This window comes from Numenius arquata, chromosome 1 (genome assembly GCF_964106895.1).
Source record: "Numenius arquata chromosome 1, bNumArq3.hap1.1, whole genome shotgun sequence".
NCBI lineage: Eukaryota > Metazoa > Chordata > Aves > Charadriiformes > Scolopacidae > Numenius > Numenius arquata.
The window spans coordinates 77,789,427-77,811,569 of NC_133576.1; the positions used below are offsets into that span (position 1 = coordinate 77,789,427).

General features: G+C 40.2%; 1 protein-coding gene across 1 annotated transcript in view; it reads right to left on the reverse strand.

Annotated features, from left to right (window-relative positions):
* The window catches only part of MYO16 (myosin XVI), a 293,425-nt gene that overhangs the window by 259,161 nt on the left and 12,121 nt on the right, over window positions 1-22,143 (reverse strand). The window contains exons 2-3 of the mRNA XM_074146466.1: window positions 4,571-4,641; window positions 3,246-3,389 (exon numbers count right to left, since the gene is read on the reverse strand). Of these exons, the coding sequence (XP_074002567.1) occupies window positions 3,246-3,389; window positions 4,571-4,641 (215 nt within the window). The remainder of the gene's footprint in view (window positions 1-3,245; window positions 3,390-4,570; window positions 4,642-22,143) is intronic.

Below are 22,143 nucleotides of genomic sequence, written 5' to 3' on the forward strand. Positions count from 1 at the left end.
AATAACTACTGCTCACTCCAGAATATTTCCCTGCCACAATACTCTAGTTATTATTCCTACTCAAGAGGGGATAGCATAAAGTTATTAATTATGTAGTCAAGGAAATTCTGCCTTAAAAAGTGCTGACCACTTAGAAGGTGGGAAAATTTATCAGAAGTTACTGCAAATAATATAGACAATTTAAACACTACCTGCAAAAATCCATATGGATGTACCCTTGCTTACTGAAACTTTAATATATCAGATGGCCTATTTATCCCAAGTTATCAGAAGATACTTAGAACCTTTAGAAGAAGACAGCTTGTAATAAAGAGGGACTAAATCAAACAACATTCAATGATGAGGGCTGAAAAATAATTTTGGATATAACCCTAGGTAAAAATACTTCATGAATTTTTATTAGATTAGTCTTCTTGCAAAAACAGGCAGCAGAAATTTTAGAAGTGCCCTGTATAACCCCAGCTGTTCTTACTAACGTCAAAAACAGCACAGAATTTCATATTTCTGAAATTCCCCACATTACAAGATTTTCCCCCAACACAATTTTTATAGATGAGCTTCGCTGTTCTAACTGTTTATCAGTTTAGCAGTACACACAGAATCCAAAGGATACGCAGGCTTCAAAATTATATACATTGAACAGATCAAGGTAACAGAAGAGCTAAAATATCACCTTCTGAAAATTTTATCCTTTGTTTGCCACAAATAGTGACAATGTTTAGAATGGGATACTCCTACCAAACATATTTGATGACTATGGTTAGGTAAGCAATTCTATTTTAGGCACTAAGAACAGAAAATTGGATTACACACATTGCATTGTACATTTACTGGACTTAATTATGGTTTTAATAGAAAAGCTGAAAAAACAACATTCCAAGCATTACAAGGGCTGTATCTCTACTATTAAATCAAACAGACTTCAGAAAACTCTAGGCATTGAAGCCAGCTAACATGGAAGAGACTTTGTTTAGTCCAGTAAAGTCTCTTAGCCTCTACAGTGTGACAGCTGGATAACAAACTGGTCCCTGGGACTTTCCAGATTCAAAACCATGATGGGGAATTGTCTGAAAGATGGCACATGCCAAAGTCATGCCAGAGACATTCTAACAGTTTGCTAGTGCAGATGATTGTGGTCCAGCACCCAGGAAGACTCCCGGGTACCTCCTTCTGTTTTTTTAGAGCAGGTATAGCCTCAGAGGCCATCAGAATCCCAAGAGATTACCAGAAGGTAGGTATCACTAATTCTGAACTGAACAAAAGATTTTATTTTATATTCTAATTTATTATAGTCTAATTTAATATAGGATACTATTTACCCTGTTTTCTATAAAATGAAGCATATGTGCTAGAAGGAAGAATATCTGCACATTTCAGAAAGAGCTCACATGTAACCAAGAAAGCCTGAAACAATAGCTCTAAGGTGTACACTATCACATTAATCTCTGTGGACGCTACTTAACCTGCGGATTATGCTTTAACATTAGCAATTAAGCACCAAAGCATTCCTAAGAAAATAACTACTTTATGAAATCTATCTAACAGTCTAGCAAAATAGTTTTCTGGTAGAAGACAGACACTGATCTGACTTTTCTCTAGAACAGGAGACATTTGGACTCAAGTCCTCAAAAGTGCAAGAGGGGTCTGATGAGTATCACACTGGTTAAAAGCCCCCCTTCCCATCACTGACCTAGTATAGGTATACAGATCTAGAACAGTGGTCCCAGCTATTACCTTCAAGCAGAGACAGATATTTCCCTACAAGATGACTATTTCAGGGGACAAAATACTGGCTATTAGGCTATTTTCTTTAGTATCTCCTACTGTCTAGCTAGACTGCTTCCCACAGAAAATACTTCTGGGACTAGGATGTGGAGGACAAGCAGCTGAGCATGAGCCAAAAATATGCCCTTGCAGGCCATGGATTTCTTGGACTTCATTGCCAGCAGACCTAGGCACTAGTGAGAGCCCACCACTGGTGAGGCACCAGTTGTAGGCTCCCCCAGAAAAGAAAGACATGGTCGTACTGGAGCGAGTCCTGCAACGGGGCTACAAAGACGATAAAAGGACTGGAGCATCTATCATACAAGGAGAGGTTGAGGGAGTTGGGCCTCTTCAGCCTGGAGAGAGAAGGCTCAGGTGGGTATTACCAATGTGTGTAAATGAGGAGACTAAAAAAGATGGAGCCAGACTCTTCTCAGCGGTATTCAGTGAAACGGCAAAAGGCAATAGGCACAAACTGAAACACAGAAAATTCTGTTTAAACTTAATAAAAACATCTTTTTTCTGTGCAGGTTGCCCAGTGAGTTTGTGGTCTTTCCATCCTTGGAGATATGGTTCTAGGCAAGCTGCTGTAGCTGGCTCTGCTCTGAGCAGGGGATTTTGACTAGACAATCAAAGTGATTTCATGAAACCCATTATCAATTATACAATCTTTAAAAATATTTCTTCCTTCATTTTACCAGTAATGTTGAAATACCATTGTAAGTATGCTAAGAAATGCTGATCTACTTGCAACAACTTATTAAAAACATATACATTTTAAAATTATACAAATAGATTAGTAAACCATAAATTAGGCTGTGAACTGTTTATGCACTACTGGTTTAAAGAGCAATCTAAAATGAACTGGGAGAAAGAGCTGCATTAATATCCTGGAGTAAAACTAGAGGCTGTGATCCTAGGAATGGAATGAACAAAGCTGCTCTCTACAAAGGCTGAATGCCACATCTATTACTATATTGGGTAAACTCTGCTTTAAATGTCAAAGTTGTTTAGATTAATATTGAATGGGACTCATTTTGACCATATTCACAAACACTTCTGTATGAACACTGAGTGTAATTGAGTGAATACCTGCTTTTAAGAAGGAGCTTTTTTATAAGATTGTCTGTGAACTCAACCCTTAACAGAAAGTGACAAGAAGATGACAAAATAAATTATTGAATATCCCATTTGGGACTGAGTGCTTATCAGAGATATTAGCTCCTGACCACAGGGAAGAAACAGAAGAGACTTGACATTGATGTTTATAGTATATATTCTCGTTGAAGGCCTAAAAACGCTTCACTATATGCCTTCTAAAAATCTTCAGCACCAAAACATTATCAAGAAACAAACACACACAATATATGCTTTCACTGATATGAACGCAATATATTGCGTTCATACAGCAGTTTCAGACCTTAGGGTATTACATTCTGTTTCCTTTTCAAGCACATAACGCGTTGGATTGCTTTACTTACTAGTAGCAGTAGCAGGACAATATCAGGATTATCACAGGCACAGGCTACATGCATTGATGTCCAAAAATCCTCATCTTGATGATTTACATTTACTCCTCTGTCAATTAAAATTTCTGCAGCAAATGCATTATCATAGCGGGCACACTAGAAAAAAGAAGAGTATATTAGGGATGGTGCTTTACTTAGTGTACAACTGAATTTATCACATCCCATTTTTGCTACATTTAACATTTAAATTGAGCAGACGATGCACTGTAGTTAAACTGCTGTGTTTGTAGGGGACAACAGCTGATGAACCTACAGAGACAGTTTTGTGGAGATTAGAAGTTCCATGTGCACGATTCACAGAACCCCCTAGTCCCTGTGAAAAAACACTATATAAAAATCCGCTGAAACCTACAGTACAGATGAGGCTTTCTTTCTGTTCAATATTGTCTTTCTAAACCACTGCACAAGCATCATTGCATGATTATCACATCATGAGTAGTGGCATCTAAGCATACATACACCCACATGTTTGAAAATGAAACACTCTTCCAGCAGACTTTTCACTAGACATTGCGGCCTTGTATTTGTGAAGTCACTTTTATTTTAGCAGGATTATGCAACAAAGTCGGATCCAAGTATCTTAAAATAGTTTCACACTGAATAGAAAGCATGTCTGCAATTGAAGCATCACAGACTGAAGTAAAGGATCATAAAACCTAGGAATTTACAATGAGTTTTGCCATTGGCTTCAGCAAAGCCAAAGTTTTGCCTCTGCAGTGTTTCCTTTCTGTTTGCCTCTCAATCTTTCCTCCGCATGCCCTTACATCTTGCTTCTCTTTTGGTCATTGTATACAAACTGTTTTTCTTATATCTTCCAGCTACTTAATCTAATTGCTATGCAAATAATGATAAATTAAATGCAGATGTGTTAAATATCAACACATAGGAAATCAGTGCAAGAAAATATACACAAAAGGAAAAAAGTTACATCATGGTGCTTTTCACATAGGATCTGTGAATCTCTGAACCATATAATTCTATCTTCAGAATCAAGCAATATTTCCTTTGCTCTTTCTTACTGCACAGATAATTTATAAATAAAACATTTCACTCTACCTTGTTAGTCACCATTCCTATGACATGATCCATCCTTTTGTAAGCAATTTGAAAACGACCATTTATTTCACATGCATAGCTGGATGCAATCTTAATCACCATGGAGGGCAGAGTAGATAAATTATTGCTAAGCCTTTCTTTTTGTTAATATGCCCAATCTGCTACTCAGTATCCCACACATTTATCCACAGTCACTAACACTAATCTTCAATCACTCTTACCAGATGGAGCAAGGAGCCTCCTGAGGAAACAAGCGTATGAGGGTCAGCACCATCCTTCAATAGCCGTAGCACTGAAATATCAAAGAAAAGACGAACAAGAATTAATACAGCAATATAGCTAATTCTGAGCTGTTAATAGGCTGATTCTTCATCATCTTCATTAAGAGATTTAATAATATATGCAAACCTCTCAGATAACATTTGCAAAACTATCATGTCAGCACTTCCCATCTCATCTATTTTAATGGCTAAGGCTGGAAGCAAAGGACCTTTGATAATGATGTTAAATATGAACAGTATCAAGGACTTCTCAAGCGGACAGATGAGCATGTCAGCTCTGTACATAGGAAAGGGGAGGGAGAGAGCTGGAGGAGAGACCCTGTCTCAAGGTCACCATCGCCTGATTAGTTCATTTGGGAGCAAAATCACAGTCAACTGGTTTTATTTTACTTTGTAGAGTTCCCATGAGATTTGCTGGTTTTTTCTGTAAATAATTGAAACTAGTGTTCATGACTTACATCACTTGAAATTAATCATCATACCAAAGCTAAATGATCTGCACTCAATTTAACCTTTCCAGTGCATTGTCAGATCACTGACGTAGCATAATTCTTAAAATGATATTTGGAGTCAAGCTCCACTCCCAGTTACATGTATCAAAACCCTTTGAAATGAAAGCAGGCTTATAAACGCAATCAAAACCACAACCCTTCATTGTGGTGCTCACTCGAGTGTGAAAATTCAGCACTTTTTCCCCATGGTCTTTATTGCCTTTATAACCTTTTCACTTGGAATCAAAGCATTGACTAACTCCTGCTACCAGTGTTCATTTCTGGAGCAGAATTACACAGTAACAATGCCAGACATTATCAGGGGAATCCACACCAGCATTGCAGCCCTGTCTTCACTAAACTGGTAGCAAGAACCCTTTTATAAGGCTTCCCTCCAGGACAATAACTGCCAATAATGCTTTCTGTGTAGGAACACAGATGGTTCTACCTCTGTCATCTGGAAATCCTAGTTTTAATTCCTAGGTAACATTCCTGGACGGAGTTGTGCAAAGGTCTATATACAAGTTTTAAATTCTGAGCACCCCAGAAATCTGTTCCACTGCAGTGTCTGTCCTACAAGAGGGCCATAAATTTGTCTCAAGGCTCTTCTAACTTCTGCACATCTGTTAAGAGACTCATGTGCACCATCTCTGCCTTACCCATGCATTTTTTGTATATGTTTTCTTTCTCTCTAGAATATCTTTTAATTCCATTTTCACTGTATATTTAAACTTCTTACAGCATTCAAACATTCAGTTGACCCATTTGAAAGGGGTCAGTCTTCTTTTCAGATACTGTCATTTACACAAGCAATGTTTTCTGAAATGTTGAATGATTTCTGAACAGGTGCCCTACAAAAAATTCAGCCTAAGAAAGAAAATTTGGCTAAATGGTTGCAAACCTGTAAAATTAAAGACTAGGAAGGACTTGGCATCTTCATTACTAAATACTTCACACATAGTAAACACACTGGTATATATTGGACAAAAATTTATAAAAATTACACAAATCCATTTAATCTTTTGTTCTTTTTTAAACTTTGAAAATCAAACATTGATCCAAACCATTGTATAAATTCATACTTTACAAATAGTTCCATGGTACCTATTTCTCCTCACCAAAGATTTTGCTTCATTTAATTTACATAACTGTAAAAGACTTCTATGTTCTGACAAATGACACTTTGAAAGCTAACTACTCTTAGAAGTTGCTGCTGTCCCCAGCATGTCCACCAAAAGTAGAAGTGGAACATTAAGTAACATAGAGTAAATGAGATGTACAACAACTGCCAAGCAAGATGAAAAGCACTGAAGCAGAGTGGGAGGGTGGGGAAACATTTACAAGTTTTCTTAATCTTGGGAAAAATGGATGAACGACAAAAAGCAAAGTATTTCTTTCCGCTCTCAGATCCACACATCCAATACTAAAGTACACAATTGTCCTCATCCAGTCAGAGAACAGTAAAAATAAAGGTTCAGAAGTAAATTCCTTCCTTCTTTTAATACCTAACTGCAGACCACATAAGGAGATTCTTCCTCTACCTCAAGTTTTAGTGAGTAAAGGCCTTATTGTAAATCCTCCCTCCTTAAATAGGTGTGCAACTACATCCTCTTCAAGAGTTAATATTTTCAATGTTCCTATATTATGCTATTTCTTTAACAGGCCAGAAAATATGAATTCCATATCACAGAAGATTTCTTAAAGCTCCGAAAGTAATTTCATTCTGCCGATCCCATCAGGATTTCACCTGAACAAATTAACACTCCAAGTTGTTCCGCTTCCTGCATCCGTGCTTTTCAGGGGAAAAAAAAAAAATCCACCCATTTCAGTCTCCTAGACACTTAATGCAGTGTTTTTATGCAGCATTCTTTCTTAGGGACTCCGTGCATAGGTTAAAAACGTGAACTATGGCTTGATTACATCTGAAATTATAGTCTCATTTGCAAATATGGGAATTAAGGCAGATAGTCCTTAAAAGCATGATTTGCAGGACTTATTAAGCTACAACAAATCTGTTCTCAAGGAGGCTTTAACTGATGACATCAGTGAGAATATATAATTCTTCGAAAATGCCATCTTTACAGTGTATTCTCACAGACTACACCACTGCCCAAAGGAGGAAGGTATGTTATCCACTGCATGGCCCACTCTTCCCTTGTACCAGCTCTCCTCAACTATGCAGCTGCACATTCAACTGGACCAGGGTTATTTCTTGGCGCTATCAAAGTGGCTGACTGCATAGCTCCGTAAGCACCAGCATAGAGGACACAAATGCACACATCATTTGGAGGCAGAGAAAACACACTGCATTTTGGTGGCAGAAGTCTTACACTGACAAAAGTTCATAATGAAATAACATCATCAGTCTGGGTTTCTACAAGATGGGATAAGCTGATTAAGGACCCAACCAAAAGGGTCTGTTTCCTTCCCCCATTTATAAAAGGACTTACACGTAATTTACTTCTGTCTACTTCTGCATCCAGGAACTGACTCTAATGGCACAAAATAACCCCAGAAAAAAAATTCAAAGTTTCTTGTTGGGTCATTGCGATAAACTCAATCATTAAGAGTCTTGGGATCACCAAAACTGGCTTTCGGGAAAGTCCTTCTAAGCCAAGACAGGATGAAGACCTCCTTCTTTTGGCAGGAACACGACACACGGGAAGGTCAGGGGGTTGGGAAACTGAATTTCTAAAAATAATCCCCAAGAATTTAATCTGAAGCCTAAAATAGTAACCAAGTGACAGAAAGAGCCTGTGACTACTTGGATATAGAATATATGGACAAATTATTGAGTCTCTTCCTTCCATCAAACTGCCAAAGACTTGGTTCTTAAAGAGAAGCTATGCCTTTTCAGATCCATTTAGCAACATCTTGCTGTTGAAACCAAAAAAATGACAGACCACTTCTAGATCCAAGATTGAAATTCATAAGAAAGAATGGTTTTGCCTTGCTTTCTGCCCCCAGTAGAAAAGCAGACCAAGATTAGAGCATAAAGAATTAATACATAAACTCTGATCTTAAAGTAGAATATTAAATATTTATGACCATAAACAAATGATCAACTCACAGAAAAAATTAGGGTAAGTAGCTGAAAGCTCAGTAGTTCATTTCTAGTTTATTTTTTCCTCATTATTGCATGTAGCTTAATCAGTGCTTCAGGAAATTCATGTCACAAAAACTACAAGGGCAAGAGATGCATACTCTCCTTTCAACTGGGCAAAAGTCTTTGTTCTGAATCAGGATTATGTGCTACATTCCTCTGCATATAAAGACAAGTGAAAAACATTCCTCTTTGCTTGAATTCATCCCCCCTGCAAAACACAATAAAAAAGAAAATAAAGGAAAGAAGATCACAGACACAAAATCCCCCTCCCTAACACGCACCTCACATTATTCACTCAAGACTTTATCAGTCAGTAGGAAAATATTCACCTTATGTACATTTTTTCCTTTCAATAGAACTACTTTAGTTACTGATAGTAATTTGGGATGAATTGCCCTAATGAGGACACAAAGTCATAGATAACTATATTCCAGAAATGCTGTATACCTCTTAATTAATGCAACTTTTAAGGAAGTTTTCACAAGACTTTCTTTTAAAACTTGTTTTATTTGTAATCTTTCATGGAAAAGAATTCTCCAGAAAAGATGAGGAGACTGAAATCAGGCTTTAAGGCAGGACGTTGACATTTACTTAAAAAAAAACCTGAGAGTAAAATTTTCAGGACTCTCAAGCCCTTCCTTTGCATGTATAAACAGGTCCATCCATTTTCTGATGTCATTTAGATTTGACACATGAAATTATCAGCTACTTAGAGCAGAATTTCACAACCAATTTCATATCTAATAGAAGTGTTTTTAAAAGCACTGAAGTTATAAAGCCTCAGCAGTAAAAAAAAGATAATACTCAAGGTAGCTTTTTACATATGCCTGATGTTACAATTTTAACTAAATGATTCTGGTGAGCGGAATTGCTCTCCACACTCCATTTCCTGTATTGACTAGATTACTACTTATTATGTAGCCTTATAATCCAGTAAATACAGTATTGCTGTGCCTGTTACCAGCCACAGGTCTTGTACTAACTTCACGTGTGGGACTAGGGCTGTAAGGCTTACTTTGTGTGGGCTTGTCTTGGGCTGCTTGGAGCTTGGTTTTAACGTTTTTAGCTGTTATAGCAATTGGGTAATGACAAGGTGACAATTACCTAAGACGTTTTAGTTTATTTAGCTTTGTATAACTGTGCTGTGTAACGTGTTAAGAATTTTGATATATACAGCAATAACAAGTACTTATGCTCTGCTATGTTAAACAGCATCTAGCTACTCTGGCATGTGGAACTATCTGCGACTTTATATGCTGCAGACAAAAGTAGTGCAGATCTGAAGTGACAGCAGAGCCTGGAAGACGAACTCAGAAAGCCCAGGGCTATCAATAACTCACCAGTGATCAGCCACTGATGGTAACTTAGGAGCTGGATAATGTTGCATTCACAGCAAACTCAGTTTTAGTAGTAACAGAAAAGACCAAAAAAAAGTGCCTAACATATGTTGAACTTAACCGTTGGCCATCTGCTGTGCTGGATATAGATAGAGTACCAGTATATGTTTCTATTAATCATTTCTCTGGGGAGCAGCAGCAAGCTAGTGTAAACTTTGTTCCCGTTAAGATCTATTTTTGTTATATATAGTTTAGCAGGAATAACTCTTGCTGGAAGGCTTTACTTGTTCATTATGTGCAGAAACATGACTTACTGCAGAAGCCTAGCTAAGACCATGCTGTTACTGGAATGGATTATCCCATTCTCCTCCTGCCTCAGGCTGCATGTTTCTGCCACTGGCACAAGGCAAAGATTAGTTTTCAACTACACCAACAATCTGGGAATGTGGCACTGGGTAACGGATATGAATAAAGAGAATGGGGTAGCCACTACTCTCAGCAAGTTTGGGCATAAGCTGACCATGAAACTGAACCACTGGGCAACAGAAGTGACACTGAAGGAGGAGAAATAGCATACTTCCAGCCCTTCCACTTCCACCAGTTAAGGAAGTGTCATATTTTGCCCTTTACTCCCTTGGTAGTCAGACCTTTGGTCCAATGGTGGCATCTTAAACTCTTTATAGATGTGCCACTTCCAATTCTTGCCACCTTCATACCTCTTTAGTACTCTTTTCTTATTCCTCAGTAATCACTCCCTACTTCCAGCTTATACCAAAGTTACATAGGAGGAACCTACTATACAATTCAGCTGCGTATATGAGAACAGATGAATGCCAATCTCTGGTAAGTTATTCTTAATCAGAAGAGCAAATGAAATCAAGCAAGATGTCATAATTTTTTGGTGAATGCAGTCTTTGAAAATATTTACCTAACACTTTTGCTATGATTAGTTTAAAATTACATTTTAAAATCTAAGTACCACTATTGGTAATTTAGTAATTCTTTTAAGTTGTCTTGTTTGCCTAACAAACACATTTACAGTAGTAATACCATTACCACATCATTACTGGTGCAACAGCTGATGCTTTCTTTCAAAGCAAGCTCCTCCTGTCGGTTGACAGTGCTTATTCAGAGCAGTCATGCCCTTAATGGGCTTTCAAACAACTGTTTTGTAGTCCTACTGCTTTTTCCATCCTTGAAATATTTCCAGTGATCACTGGCAACTTGTTCAAACTTCCTCTTACTTCTCATTTTCTGAAGAACTCTTGGAAATAAATTCCTGCCTTCGCTGCATAAAGATTAAAGACAACAAACCATAAACGAAACATGCACAACATTTGGACAACTAAGTGTTCTGCCATTCACAGAATGTAGAAATGAAGAGAGGAAAAAGACTTTTCCATACCAGCAGAATTTGAGAATGTTCGCCTTGCATACCCAAGCAATAATGCCCACTGTTTGAACAGAGCACTGATGAGGATAAGGTTGATGCTTCCACCCTCCCTGGCAGAGATCCCGTAGTTTACAACTTTTTTAGGCAGCCAAGAATCAGATTACCATGACCTCAAAGCAACTGGGCCATTGATTCACTGCTGCATTTAAAAGTGTGATGCGAATTGTCAGGCTGATTCCTGAGCTTAATTCAAGACAGCATTACTTTTAAAAGAAACAAACCCAGCCACCAATGAAACAGACTGACAGAGGTAGTCCTACAGCCCCAGACAACATCTGTCCCATCTTTAATGTTCAAAGACACGGTATTTTTAACCCATGTTCTCTTTGTGGAGCAAACAGTCAGGGCCCAAGCTTGGAAGCAGTTCAGGGGCTCAATCACTCCACTGGAGTGAACTTCAAGCAGCACAGGTAAGCACATGACAAGATAGGTCCATTCCTTTCTCCCTAATCCTCTGCTACTTTTCCACTAGGCCTTGTACCCTCAACTATTATACATCCATGCCCAGGCATTTGGCAATCGTGACAGCTTCCTGCCAATGCACTGTTGCTCTGAAGGTCGAGGCACAGCCCTCCAGTTATCTGAGGTACCTTGAACTGGAAAACCGCACTGAAAATAATGGTTATGTCTCTGGGCCACACAGACACCAAGCCAAACTCCAATGAGATCTGTGAGGAGGGTCACAGTTCCCTCAGTGAGGCAGATATTTCTATCACTGTAGACATAGCCAGAATAATTCATGAGTTTAGGGACTACCATTATTTAATAACTGCTATATTTAAAACTTCTTATTCAGGCAAATTCCCACTCTTTCATTTCATTTTCATATACATGAAATTTATTGCAGTCTGTGCCTCTCCTGGAAAATATTAAGGCCACAAATCTAATGGCCTAAAAAATGCCAGTGTGTGCCTCTTACAGCGCCCAAGCACAGTGATACAAATAAACTTATCTCGTTACACAAAAGTGACAATGGGCAGCAGTCAAACGTGACACGCCTGAGTTAACTTGTGATACGGCAGGCACAGCATTACTGTTTTCAAGACTCTTCTGAAAAGACAGATATTCATATGGAAAAGCAGTGTAGACTCTTAATCATTTCAGAGGATCAAGATTTAAAAATAAGTAGGTCACATTACCTAATAGCTACATCTGATTTTTTTTTAGCATATTTATTCCTAAAAGTCCTCTTTTTCAGTTCACAGTATCCAACTCCTTCCTGCTCTATAGTTACCCTTTCAAATAAAAAGATCCCAATTTACGTCATTTACTTGAAACTACATGCACTGACAATATCTAGAGTCACCCAGAAAAACAGCGATGTAAATCAAAGTAATTTAGAGAAGATTGGAAGTAGCCATTCAGTTCTATGGCCCAAAGGTATTGCTGCAAGGGGGACACCCCAGGGTACTAGGCAATGGTGGAGATCCCTTGTTTTTTCTCCATTTTTAATTAACTCTCCCAGAGCTAGAGCTTTGGCCCGGTCACAGGGAAAAAACTGCTGTGGTAAGGTCTGCCTCACCTGTTTATAAACTTATGATTTTACCTCATTGTAACTAAGAACCTGTATATGTTACGGAGTTGTTGCTAAAAAGATTCAACACCACCTCACAAAATAACACACGCTTAGCTAAAAATATTGCTTCTATCATCATAGTTGATAGCACAGCAGGGCTTTTTGCCAGCATAGCTACTTCCCAGGCCAAAACAGCTGTGTCATCAAAAACTGGTAGCACAGACCTGACTGAATTCCGAATTTCTGTTAGTGAGATAAAATTACAATAAAAACAAAGCTTTTTAAAATTTACGTTAAGATGAAAACTCTAAAACTAACCCCAGGAGAAAGCAGTTGATCATATAGCACACTTAAATACTGCTTTTCACAAAGCTTTCACCTCCAACTAGCTTATGCGAGTTATGTATTTCAAGGTTAAAAAGACACACAAAAAAAGGAACTTAGTACCTTAGCATTTAGGTCACCTATTGCATTCTATATACATATTTCGTCTGTCTCCCATGTGTGGGTTCTCCTGCAGGTCCTGACAAAGGTGACTAAAACCAGCATGAACATCATTAGCAGGCTACAGTCCGTTATTACAAAAGCTCACATCCCACTGGGTTCACCTTAGAAATATCTATCAATTTGAAAGCTTTTCAAATTACTGGTATAATTTTTAGGCTAACTTTTCTGCTACAGACACACCTGATTGTACATTCAAATGTTTGTAGAATTGAATAAAAGTTTCAGATCTTTACAATGTCTTACAAAATTAGAAGGGCCAAGGCTCAAGCTGAACTCATCTTGGCCACTACAGTTAAGAACAACAAAAAGGGTTTTTTCCAGTACGTAAACAGAAAAAGGAAGATTAGGGATAATGTGGGCCCACTGAGGAATGAGATGGGCACCCTAGTGGTGGAAGACACGGAGAAGGCAGAGTTGCTGAATGCCTTCTTTTCTTCAGTCTTCACTGCTAAGGCTGCCCCTCATGAACCTCTGGCCTTGGAGGCCAGGGGGAGGGTATGGAGAGAGGAAGTTTTTCCTCCAGTAGAGGAGGACCAGGTTCGGGATCACTTGGCCAAACTGGACATTCATAAGTCCATGGGCCCAGATGGGATACACCCACGAGTGCTGAGAGAGCTGGCAGAAGTTATCGCTGGGCCACTCTCTATCATATTTGAAAAGTCATGGAGAACAGGAGAGGTGCCAGAAGACTGGAGGAAGGCCAACATCACACCAGTCTTCAAAAAGGGCAAGAAGGAGGACCCTGGGAACTACAGACCAGTTAGTCTCACCTCCGTCTCTGGGAAGGTAATGGAGAGACTCATTCTAGATGTCATCTCCAAACAAGTTGAAGAGCAGGGGGTTATTGGAAGTGGGCAACATGGGTTTACCAAGGGTAAATCATGCTTGACCAATCTGCTAGCTTTCTATGATGCCATAACTGGTTGGCTGGATGAGGGGAGGGCAGCAGATATCATCTACCTTGATTTCAGCAAGGCTTTTGACACTGTCTCCCATAACATCCTCATTGGAAAACTAAGGAAGTGTGGGCTGGATGAGGGGACAGTGCGGTGGATTGATAACTGGCTATGTGACAGGACCCAAAGGGTAATGGTTAATGGAACAGGCTCAAGCTGGAGGCCTGTAACCAGTGGTGTCCCCCAGGGGTCAATACTTGGTCCAGTCCTGTTCAACATATTCATCAGTGACCTGGACGAGGGGACAGAGTGTATCCTCAGCAAGTTTGCTGATGATACCAAGTTGGGTGGGGTGGCTGACACCCCGGAGGGCCATGCTGCCATCCAGAGAGACCTGGACAGGCTGGAGAGCTGGGCAAGGAAGAACCTCATGAGGTTCAACAGGGAAAAGTGTAAGGTGCTACACCTGGGCAAGAAGAATGTCAGGCACCAATACAGGTTAGGCGTGGACCTGCTGGAGCCAAGCTCCGAAGAGAAAGATCTGGGAGTCCTGGTAGACAGCAAAATGACAATGAGCAAGCAATGTGCTCTTGTGGCCAGGAAGGCCAACGGAATCCTGGGCTGCATAGGGAAGAGTGTGGCTAGTAGGTCGAGGGAAGTCATTCTCCCCCTCTACTCTGCACTGGTGAGGCCACAACTGGAGTATTGCATCCAGTTCTGGGCTCCCTAATTCAAGAGGGATAGGGAACTACTGGAAAGAGTCCAGCGAAGGGCAACAAAGATGATTAAGGGATTGGAGCATCTCCCTTATGAGGAAAGGCTAAGAGAGCTGGGACTCTTTAGTCTGGAGAAGAGAAGGCTGAGGGGAGACCTTATTAATGCCTATAAGTATCTCAAGGGTGGGTTGAAGGAGGAGGGAGCCAGACTCTTTTCAGTGGTTCCCAGTGACAGGACAAGGGGCAACGGGCACAAGTTGGAACATAGGAGGTTCCACTCGAATATGAGGAAGAATTTCTTCACGGTGAGGGTGACAGAGCCCTGGAACAGGCTGCCCAGGGAGGTTGTGGAGTCCCCTTCTTTGGAGATTTTCAAGACCCGCCTGGATGCAGTCCTGAGTAGCATTCTCTAAGCAATCCTGCTTCAGCAGGGGAGTTGGACTAGATGATCTATATGGTCCCTTCCAACTCTAAAAAAAATTCAGTGAAATTCAGTGAAATAAGTTAAATTTATTTCGGACTTCACAATTTTCCAATCCTATTGTCATTAAATGATAAATACTAAAATACCCAGCAGCAAAATAACTCAGTCTGTGGTCAGTAGCTTAATTTGAAAATCTTTACCATCCATGCTTTTCCCTAGTGTAACACTGAAAGTTAAAGAATTTGCATACAACACAATTTTTCTGCTGAACAGACTGCATACCCCCTCTGTTTTACTCATCATTTATGTTGATCCTATGCCAGTGTTACTTAATTGGCATAAATCAAATTACTGCTGACTTGTATTCCATGTGAAGTAAAACTCAGTCCCTCTTTTAACTCTCACACCATGCAAAGCAGGTTTATGCCAGCTGGTTTAGAAGCCATGTAAGCAAGTCATTACGATTTGTATTAGAGATCTTCAAGGATAACAGGCTATTATCCTACTTAACAGCTGCTAAATGGTACTAATTACTAGCTGTAGACCACTGGCTGTTAGATTCTGTGTGTATAGTGGAATTCCCAGGGTGTGCACAAGGAAGCAAATTTAAACCAGGCAGTATAGAACAAACTAGGTACACTAGCTATCCATGCATTAATCCAAAATAGTCGTGCCTGTGGCATATGAGTGACCAGAGCTATGAAGAGACCACTTGACATATGCAGTTCAGGCACCCCCTTTCACAGGGTGTAGTCTGTGACACTTTACCTTGTCAAAATCGGACCTGGTTCCCTCTTGTTCATGCTTCCATTCACACACTCCTGCCCTCAACCTTGCATAGCAGTGCCACACGTCACTGCCATGAGCTGGTATGGGGAGCTAAACCAGCTGAAGACTAACTTTATGAAAGACAGTTTCCAGCTGGTTTAGCTCCCTGGCTCACTTCAACATAAGCATAAAGACAAGACGACAAAAGGATGGGACAGAGCAGGACAGAAAGGAGAGCAACTAATGGCAACCCCAATGTTAGAAACACACTTTGCAAGTGTCATTTGGCATTTGGTACTGTACGTATCCTTAGGCTACTGTCAAAATTATGTCAGGGGCTCCAAGATGCCTGTGTAGTCCCTTTTCTTTCTTTGTGTCAGTCCCATCAGCTGTACAACAGGTATGTGAGTTGCTTGAGAGAGCCGACACAGAATGTAACTGTTGATTTTGGGGGAAGGTTCATTCTGTCTGGGATCAGTTTGCTGAACTGACTTCCTCTGCAGCCACACAATTGCTACATCTGATACAAAGAGTATGCAGCGAAAACAGTGGTAGGAACAGGATCATAAAAATATGAATGAAAAATTCTGAATTAGAAAATATAGCATTGGCATAACATCCAAGAAGCATAGAGGCATACCAGCATGAGCAAACATTTTACTGATATAACTTGATTCTCTAGTAAGAAATGCACTGAACTCACAGAAGAACCTCCCTGCTGGTGTAAATACACCCCTATGAGAGTAAGCAGTACAATTTCAATTAAAACTGACTGGAGTGACACAATCATTTTTTTAGGCAAATCATGACACATACAGGGCCACTACAGTGTGTAATCAATATAATATCCCCAAACTTTAATATACAGACGACTATAACTACATAAACAAACAATACGAATTGATAAATTTAAAAAAACCCATCATTTTAATTGTTTCAAATAAAGACTATTGCATGCTTCATTTGAAATATATCACTAGCCTAAAAAGGTTTTTCATCATCTAAATACAACCTACATATTATTTTGATTTTATTTACACCTACCTTGCAGTATCTACTATTGATTTTACTTACACCTGCCTTGCTGTTTCAACTAAATCCAAGACAGTTCCTTCCCAAATTTAGTATTTATGTGTTGCAGATCCTCTGTAGATTAGTAGGGCTACAATCTGATTCCCCTTAAAATAATCTGTGTTCTAATTCGATCATTAAGTAGGTGCTGGAAGAAGCCCCCCAGGTCACAATATACTGTCATTCATTAATAATATTTGCCCTTATCATATGGTGTAGCTCTCAAATTTCCTTGTCTTTTTTCCCTCTCCAAACTTCACACTCTCTTTCAGACAATTCAGCGACACCACACCAGTTCATGAAGATGTTCTAGGACAGCCACCCTGAAGTCAATTCCTGCACCCCAAAACCAGTTCCATGCTCTTTACTGCTACCTTTCACTTGAGGAACTTATATCCAGTTTGGGTAACAGCGCTAGATGATGGATGCATGTTGGATGCCGTGCAGTCATCAGGGCCCTTGGGGCACCGAGGACCTCCCTGCCCTGCTCACCTCTGGGCCCCCCCGACCCTGCCAATGGCCCAGGACCCCATGTCAGCCCCCTGGGGCCCTTGGCTCCTGCCCTAGTGACACCACAGCCCAGTTCTCACAGCCCTGCCCTGCCCAGGCACAGGCCCCAGCCCCACTGAGCTGGGCCCAGCCACAAACCCATGTCCTGGCCTGGCCTTGGCCCATATCCCCTGGCCTATCCCTGGCCGCACAGTCTGTCCTCCATCCTGGGTCTGATCCCTACCCACAGGCCCAACCTGTTGACATCCCAGCCCAAGCTTGGCCCATCCCCGGGAGATGTCTTGATACCTGGGGCTGCCCTGGTGTCCCCCCAGCTGCCTGGGTCCCGGCTGTGGCGGCGGGACAGGCCCTGGCGGGCCCTGCCAGGCTGCCCCAGGGAGGCCCCCATGCTCCCAGCAGCCCAGCCCCCAGGGAGCAGCTGGCCCTCATGGTGCCCTTACAGCTTTTACCTATATTTAGTTAAATTTGACCAAACTATCACCAGGATTTCCAGACCCACCCACACTTCCATAGATTTCATGGGAGCAGAATCACATCTCTGTTGTTCCAGCCTGGCACTTTGAAAGGCCATGTAATAAAGTTTTTCTGCCTAAAATCCTTTTTATCTATAAATGTCATTTTTAGCACATTAAAATTTGTGTGCTGTGAAACATTTTCTGGTTAAGGTACATTTTGCTGCATGGGAAATTTCAATCTACCAACACACTTCAGGTTATTGATACCAGTACATAACAGAGATGGTCAAGAGACGTGAAGAGACGTGTAGAGCTCTGTCCACATATGTAGTCATTCACCTCTTCACATTTACGGAGTTTTAAAATGGAGAGAAGTTGGATTTTGTTGCATACATGCCACTCAACAATATCAGCACTCAGTCGCAATCCTTTATGATTTGTCAAACCCAAGAATAACATGTTAAACTCTTTAGTGGTTCTTTTCTACTTCACGATGCGCACCCACACTTCTCAATCCATTTCTTTCCTAATATAATGCATGAGGTTTGCTAAGCCTAATGACTCCTTGCACATCCTCCTGTTGGAGATGATGGAACAGGATCTGCTTTTCTTGTTAGCTCAAGGATGGGATCACCACACAGAGACACATTCAGAAAATTGAGCTTCTGGAAAGACAGTGTGAAGCTCCTCCTGCTCTTCACCTGTCTGCAAAGCATAGCTGACTGAGAGGCTGATCAGTAAAGTCTGGAGAGATAACCCTGTGCTGTGCAAACAGCCGGGATCACTCTGGGAAAGCAGGATATGGGATCCTGTTACATGAGTCTGCATGAACACTTTAGGTAACCTCTTCCCACTACTTCCTTATATCCCTATTCGGCACTTACTGCATTATTGGAACATGCTGGTTGCCAAGTCCTTCTATTAGCCTGTATACTACAAACAGCAAATATGAACACTTCCACAACTTGGGTAGTTGTCACACATCTTTATAGAAAATAACTAGGTCTATTTTCTGTACAGTTCTATTTCCTGCCTCCGCATCTAGCTCAAAGACGTTTTCATTCCTCATTACTTGTTTTCCAAAAATTGGATTTGGCTGAATTACCGCATTCTTGAAATGCATTATACTTTACCAAGTGGTAATCCAAGCATCTTATATCCACTAGTCTCCAAATCTTCTTTATTCTTCTGTAATTTTGAGTCAGCTCTTTCCATCTGAAGCACGGGGACATGAAGGATCTGACAGTTACAGCTAGAGCTTCTGTCACATCTTGGCTCCTTGACTCCCAACCTTCAAAGAATTCTTTCACCCTTGGAAAAGGGCAGGCTTGTCACATTTCACAGTATAACACAACAACTTTGGTAACCTTTGTTCATTTCTAAGAGTGTGGATCAAATATTACCTTTCACGCTTGCCTGTTGTGTATTCTTTGCACAGACTACGTGTCTTCTATCGAACAGTAAGGCAGATGTTAAATATCCAAACGACACTGGTAAAGGTCTTGTCTCAAATAAATTTATTTTAATACCTACTGGAATCTTTATTAGTCACCCAACTGAGTTAATTCGCCTGATAACTGGTGGATGACCTGGATGTCCAGCAAGGAGAGCATACTGCCCACAGACAGGTCCACATAATCTCCTCTGGTCAGTGCTGCTTTGACTGTGCAAGCTCAGCCTCCTAAAAATCATCCTGTTTCCACTCACTCTTATCCTACAGCTGTTTCTGTATGCTTGCAAGTTCAGTGCATTCTGGCCAACACCTTGATTTCCCTACATCAGTGACAGCAACTACCACCACTACCAATATGCCAACAACAAGAAGCACCTGAAAAATCAACAATGATCACATAATCACCTTAAGAACAACAGATCACGTGTATAAAGCCAGCACAGAAGGAAAGAGATATCATAAACTTGAAGCCTGTGACTATCACTTTCTTAAATCGCCTCAGAATAAGTAAAGGAAAACATCTCTATGTATCTGCTTTGAGGTAAAGCTATTGTGCTTGGGCAGCTGAAGATTCGAATAATGTAGATTTCACCAGATTTCAACATTCAGTATTTGAAATACAAAAATCATATAAGGACACGGAGGACTAAAATGACAGATTTATAACAGTTCATCTAAATGCAGTTTCCAACCGAAGATACGAACTTGAAGCACAAACAGTTCTGCATTCAGTATTGCCAAGCTCACAGATGGCTAAGCTTGTACACCAGTCTTACGTAGGGGGAACCTACACTGAGTTACCAGTGAAACATTTGAGTATCTGGGGAATCTAGGATGAGAAACAGACCCTCCACCTCGTATTTAATACTTAATGCCTCTTCTTTGAGAACACCAAGCCTCTGGAACAGCCAAACTATCCCACCAAAGCTGTGTTAACCAGTAAACTACAAAGCAAAATTTGCTTTACTTATGCTTTACTTAAGCTTTTACAAGTATGGATTGTCACAGTATGGCCAGCATGGAGATCATAACATTATGGTCACACAGCACCTGGTATAACAATGTCTTTTCATAGCTTATGGAAAGCAAAAGTCTGACATAAAATTCAATGGTTTAATTTGGCTTTGAAGTAGAATTATCCATTGTTCCCCATAGGAATTTCTCTGCTTTGCTAAGTCTGTTCTTGCACTACATTAATAAGATACCCTAGTTATCTCAGTCCTCTCCAAAATTCAATATGATGTTGGACTACATACATCCTGAGGTTCTTCCTAGCATGATAAATTTTACAACTCTGTGAATTCAGCAATCTTGATGTGAACAAAAGGAAGGAGCAACCAACATCACATCACCTGACAGATGAGTGAGTGCCTCTAAGTTCTGAGTCTTACTGCTGGGTTGATGTCCATATGGAGCCACACGGTAGGTTTGGGCTGTAGTGATGAGCTAAAACTACAGAGGCTCAAGCTTCCCAAGTGATAGGCAATGCCACACTTTCTCATTTGCTCAGCTGATGCACCTGACATGGATCTGGCACATAAAGCTGATAAAACAGGGAGAAGCCAGGCAGAACCCTGTGCCAGAAGTGCCCAAGATACTAATAGAGAAAGTTACCTAAGTTACCAATAGAGAAGGAGATGAGGACTAATCCAGGAGAGCCTGCATGTGTAAAATCAAAACCTCATATACAGAGAAAGTAGGATAAAAAACTAATGCCCATGTAAGCATCGGTACAACTAAATATACTTGGACTTCACCTCTGTCCATATCTGTCCAATTTATATTATTCTAAATATTTGTACCATAGGATTTTTAGGGAGACGTTTAAAAGCAAAAGAAGTCCAATGTTCATCCCATTTAGGGATGAGTGAAGCCAGTGAAGTTCTGATGGCAATTATTGAAAGGTTTAATAGCTGGTGCCCTCTTACAGGATGAGCCCTTAGTAGACTAAGAAACAAAGCAGCAGTTTGAATTTCACACAGGTGCTTCCAGCTTTAATAACACTTCATGTCATATTTTCTGTACTGTCAATGGGTAAATGGGGAAGCCTAGAAAAAGCTACCACTATATGCCAACAATAGTTGTGATAGCTAAAATCTGGAGCACAGACCCTAGCTCAGTGATTTAACACTGCAACTGTCATGTTTGCGTTTTAAGTCTGAATGTAATCAAAACCCTAAACAGTGCACAGTGTGAGAAATTACCTCCTGCAACCATCTCATTGTTTGCCCTGTAAAATGACACTGTGTACTGCTCAAGGCCAAATATACACTACACTGTAACAGAGAGTCATTGAAAAGAAACATGGTAAGAAAGCAGTATGCAGCCCCAGGCTGACTGTGAATTCTACCTTGAACCTTCATGTATGCTTAAAATCTTTGTTTAAAGCTGGGCATTTAGAAATATTGCCAATTTCACCTTAACTACTCACCTTCCCATCTCCATTCTTGAACGTAATTCACACAGAACACACAAGCTAAATTATCCATTCCCTTAGATTCATTGATTGTATTCTTACAAGCTTCAGTTCCTCCACTGTAATAACCTGTTACTGTGATGGCGGCAAATAACAATAATCAGTTGTCTATTCATTATGCCATATAACCTTTTTATTCATTTCTCTCTCATAGCTATAGAGCTTGTTCATTGTCAACTTGAAGTACAAAAGGTTTTAGCAGCTAAAAAGCCTTCCAGATCAAGTTAAGACGATACCTTAGTGTAGTGAGAAAAAAGAATCCTCCAACTCATGTCAGAGAATAAAAAGATGACTGAAATAATAAGCAGCATATATACTTTGTGTTTAGAATTTT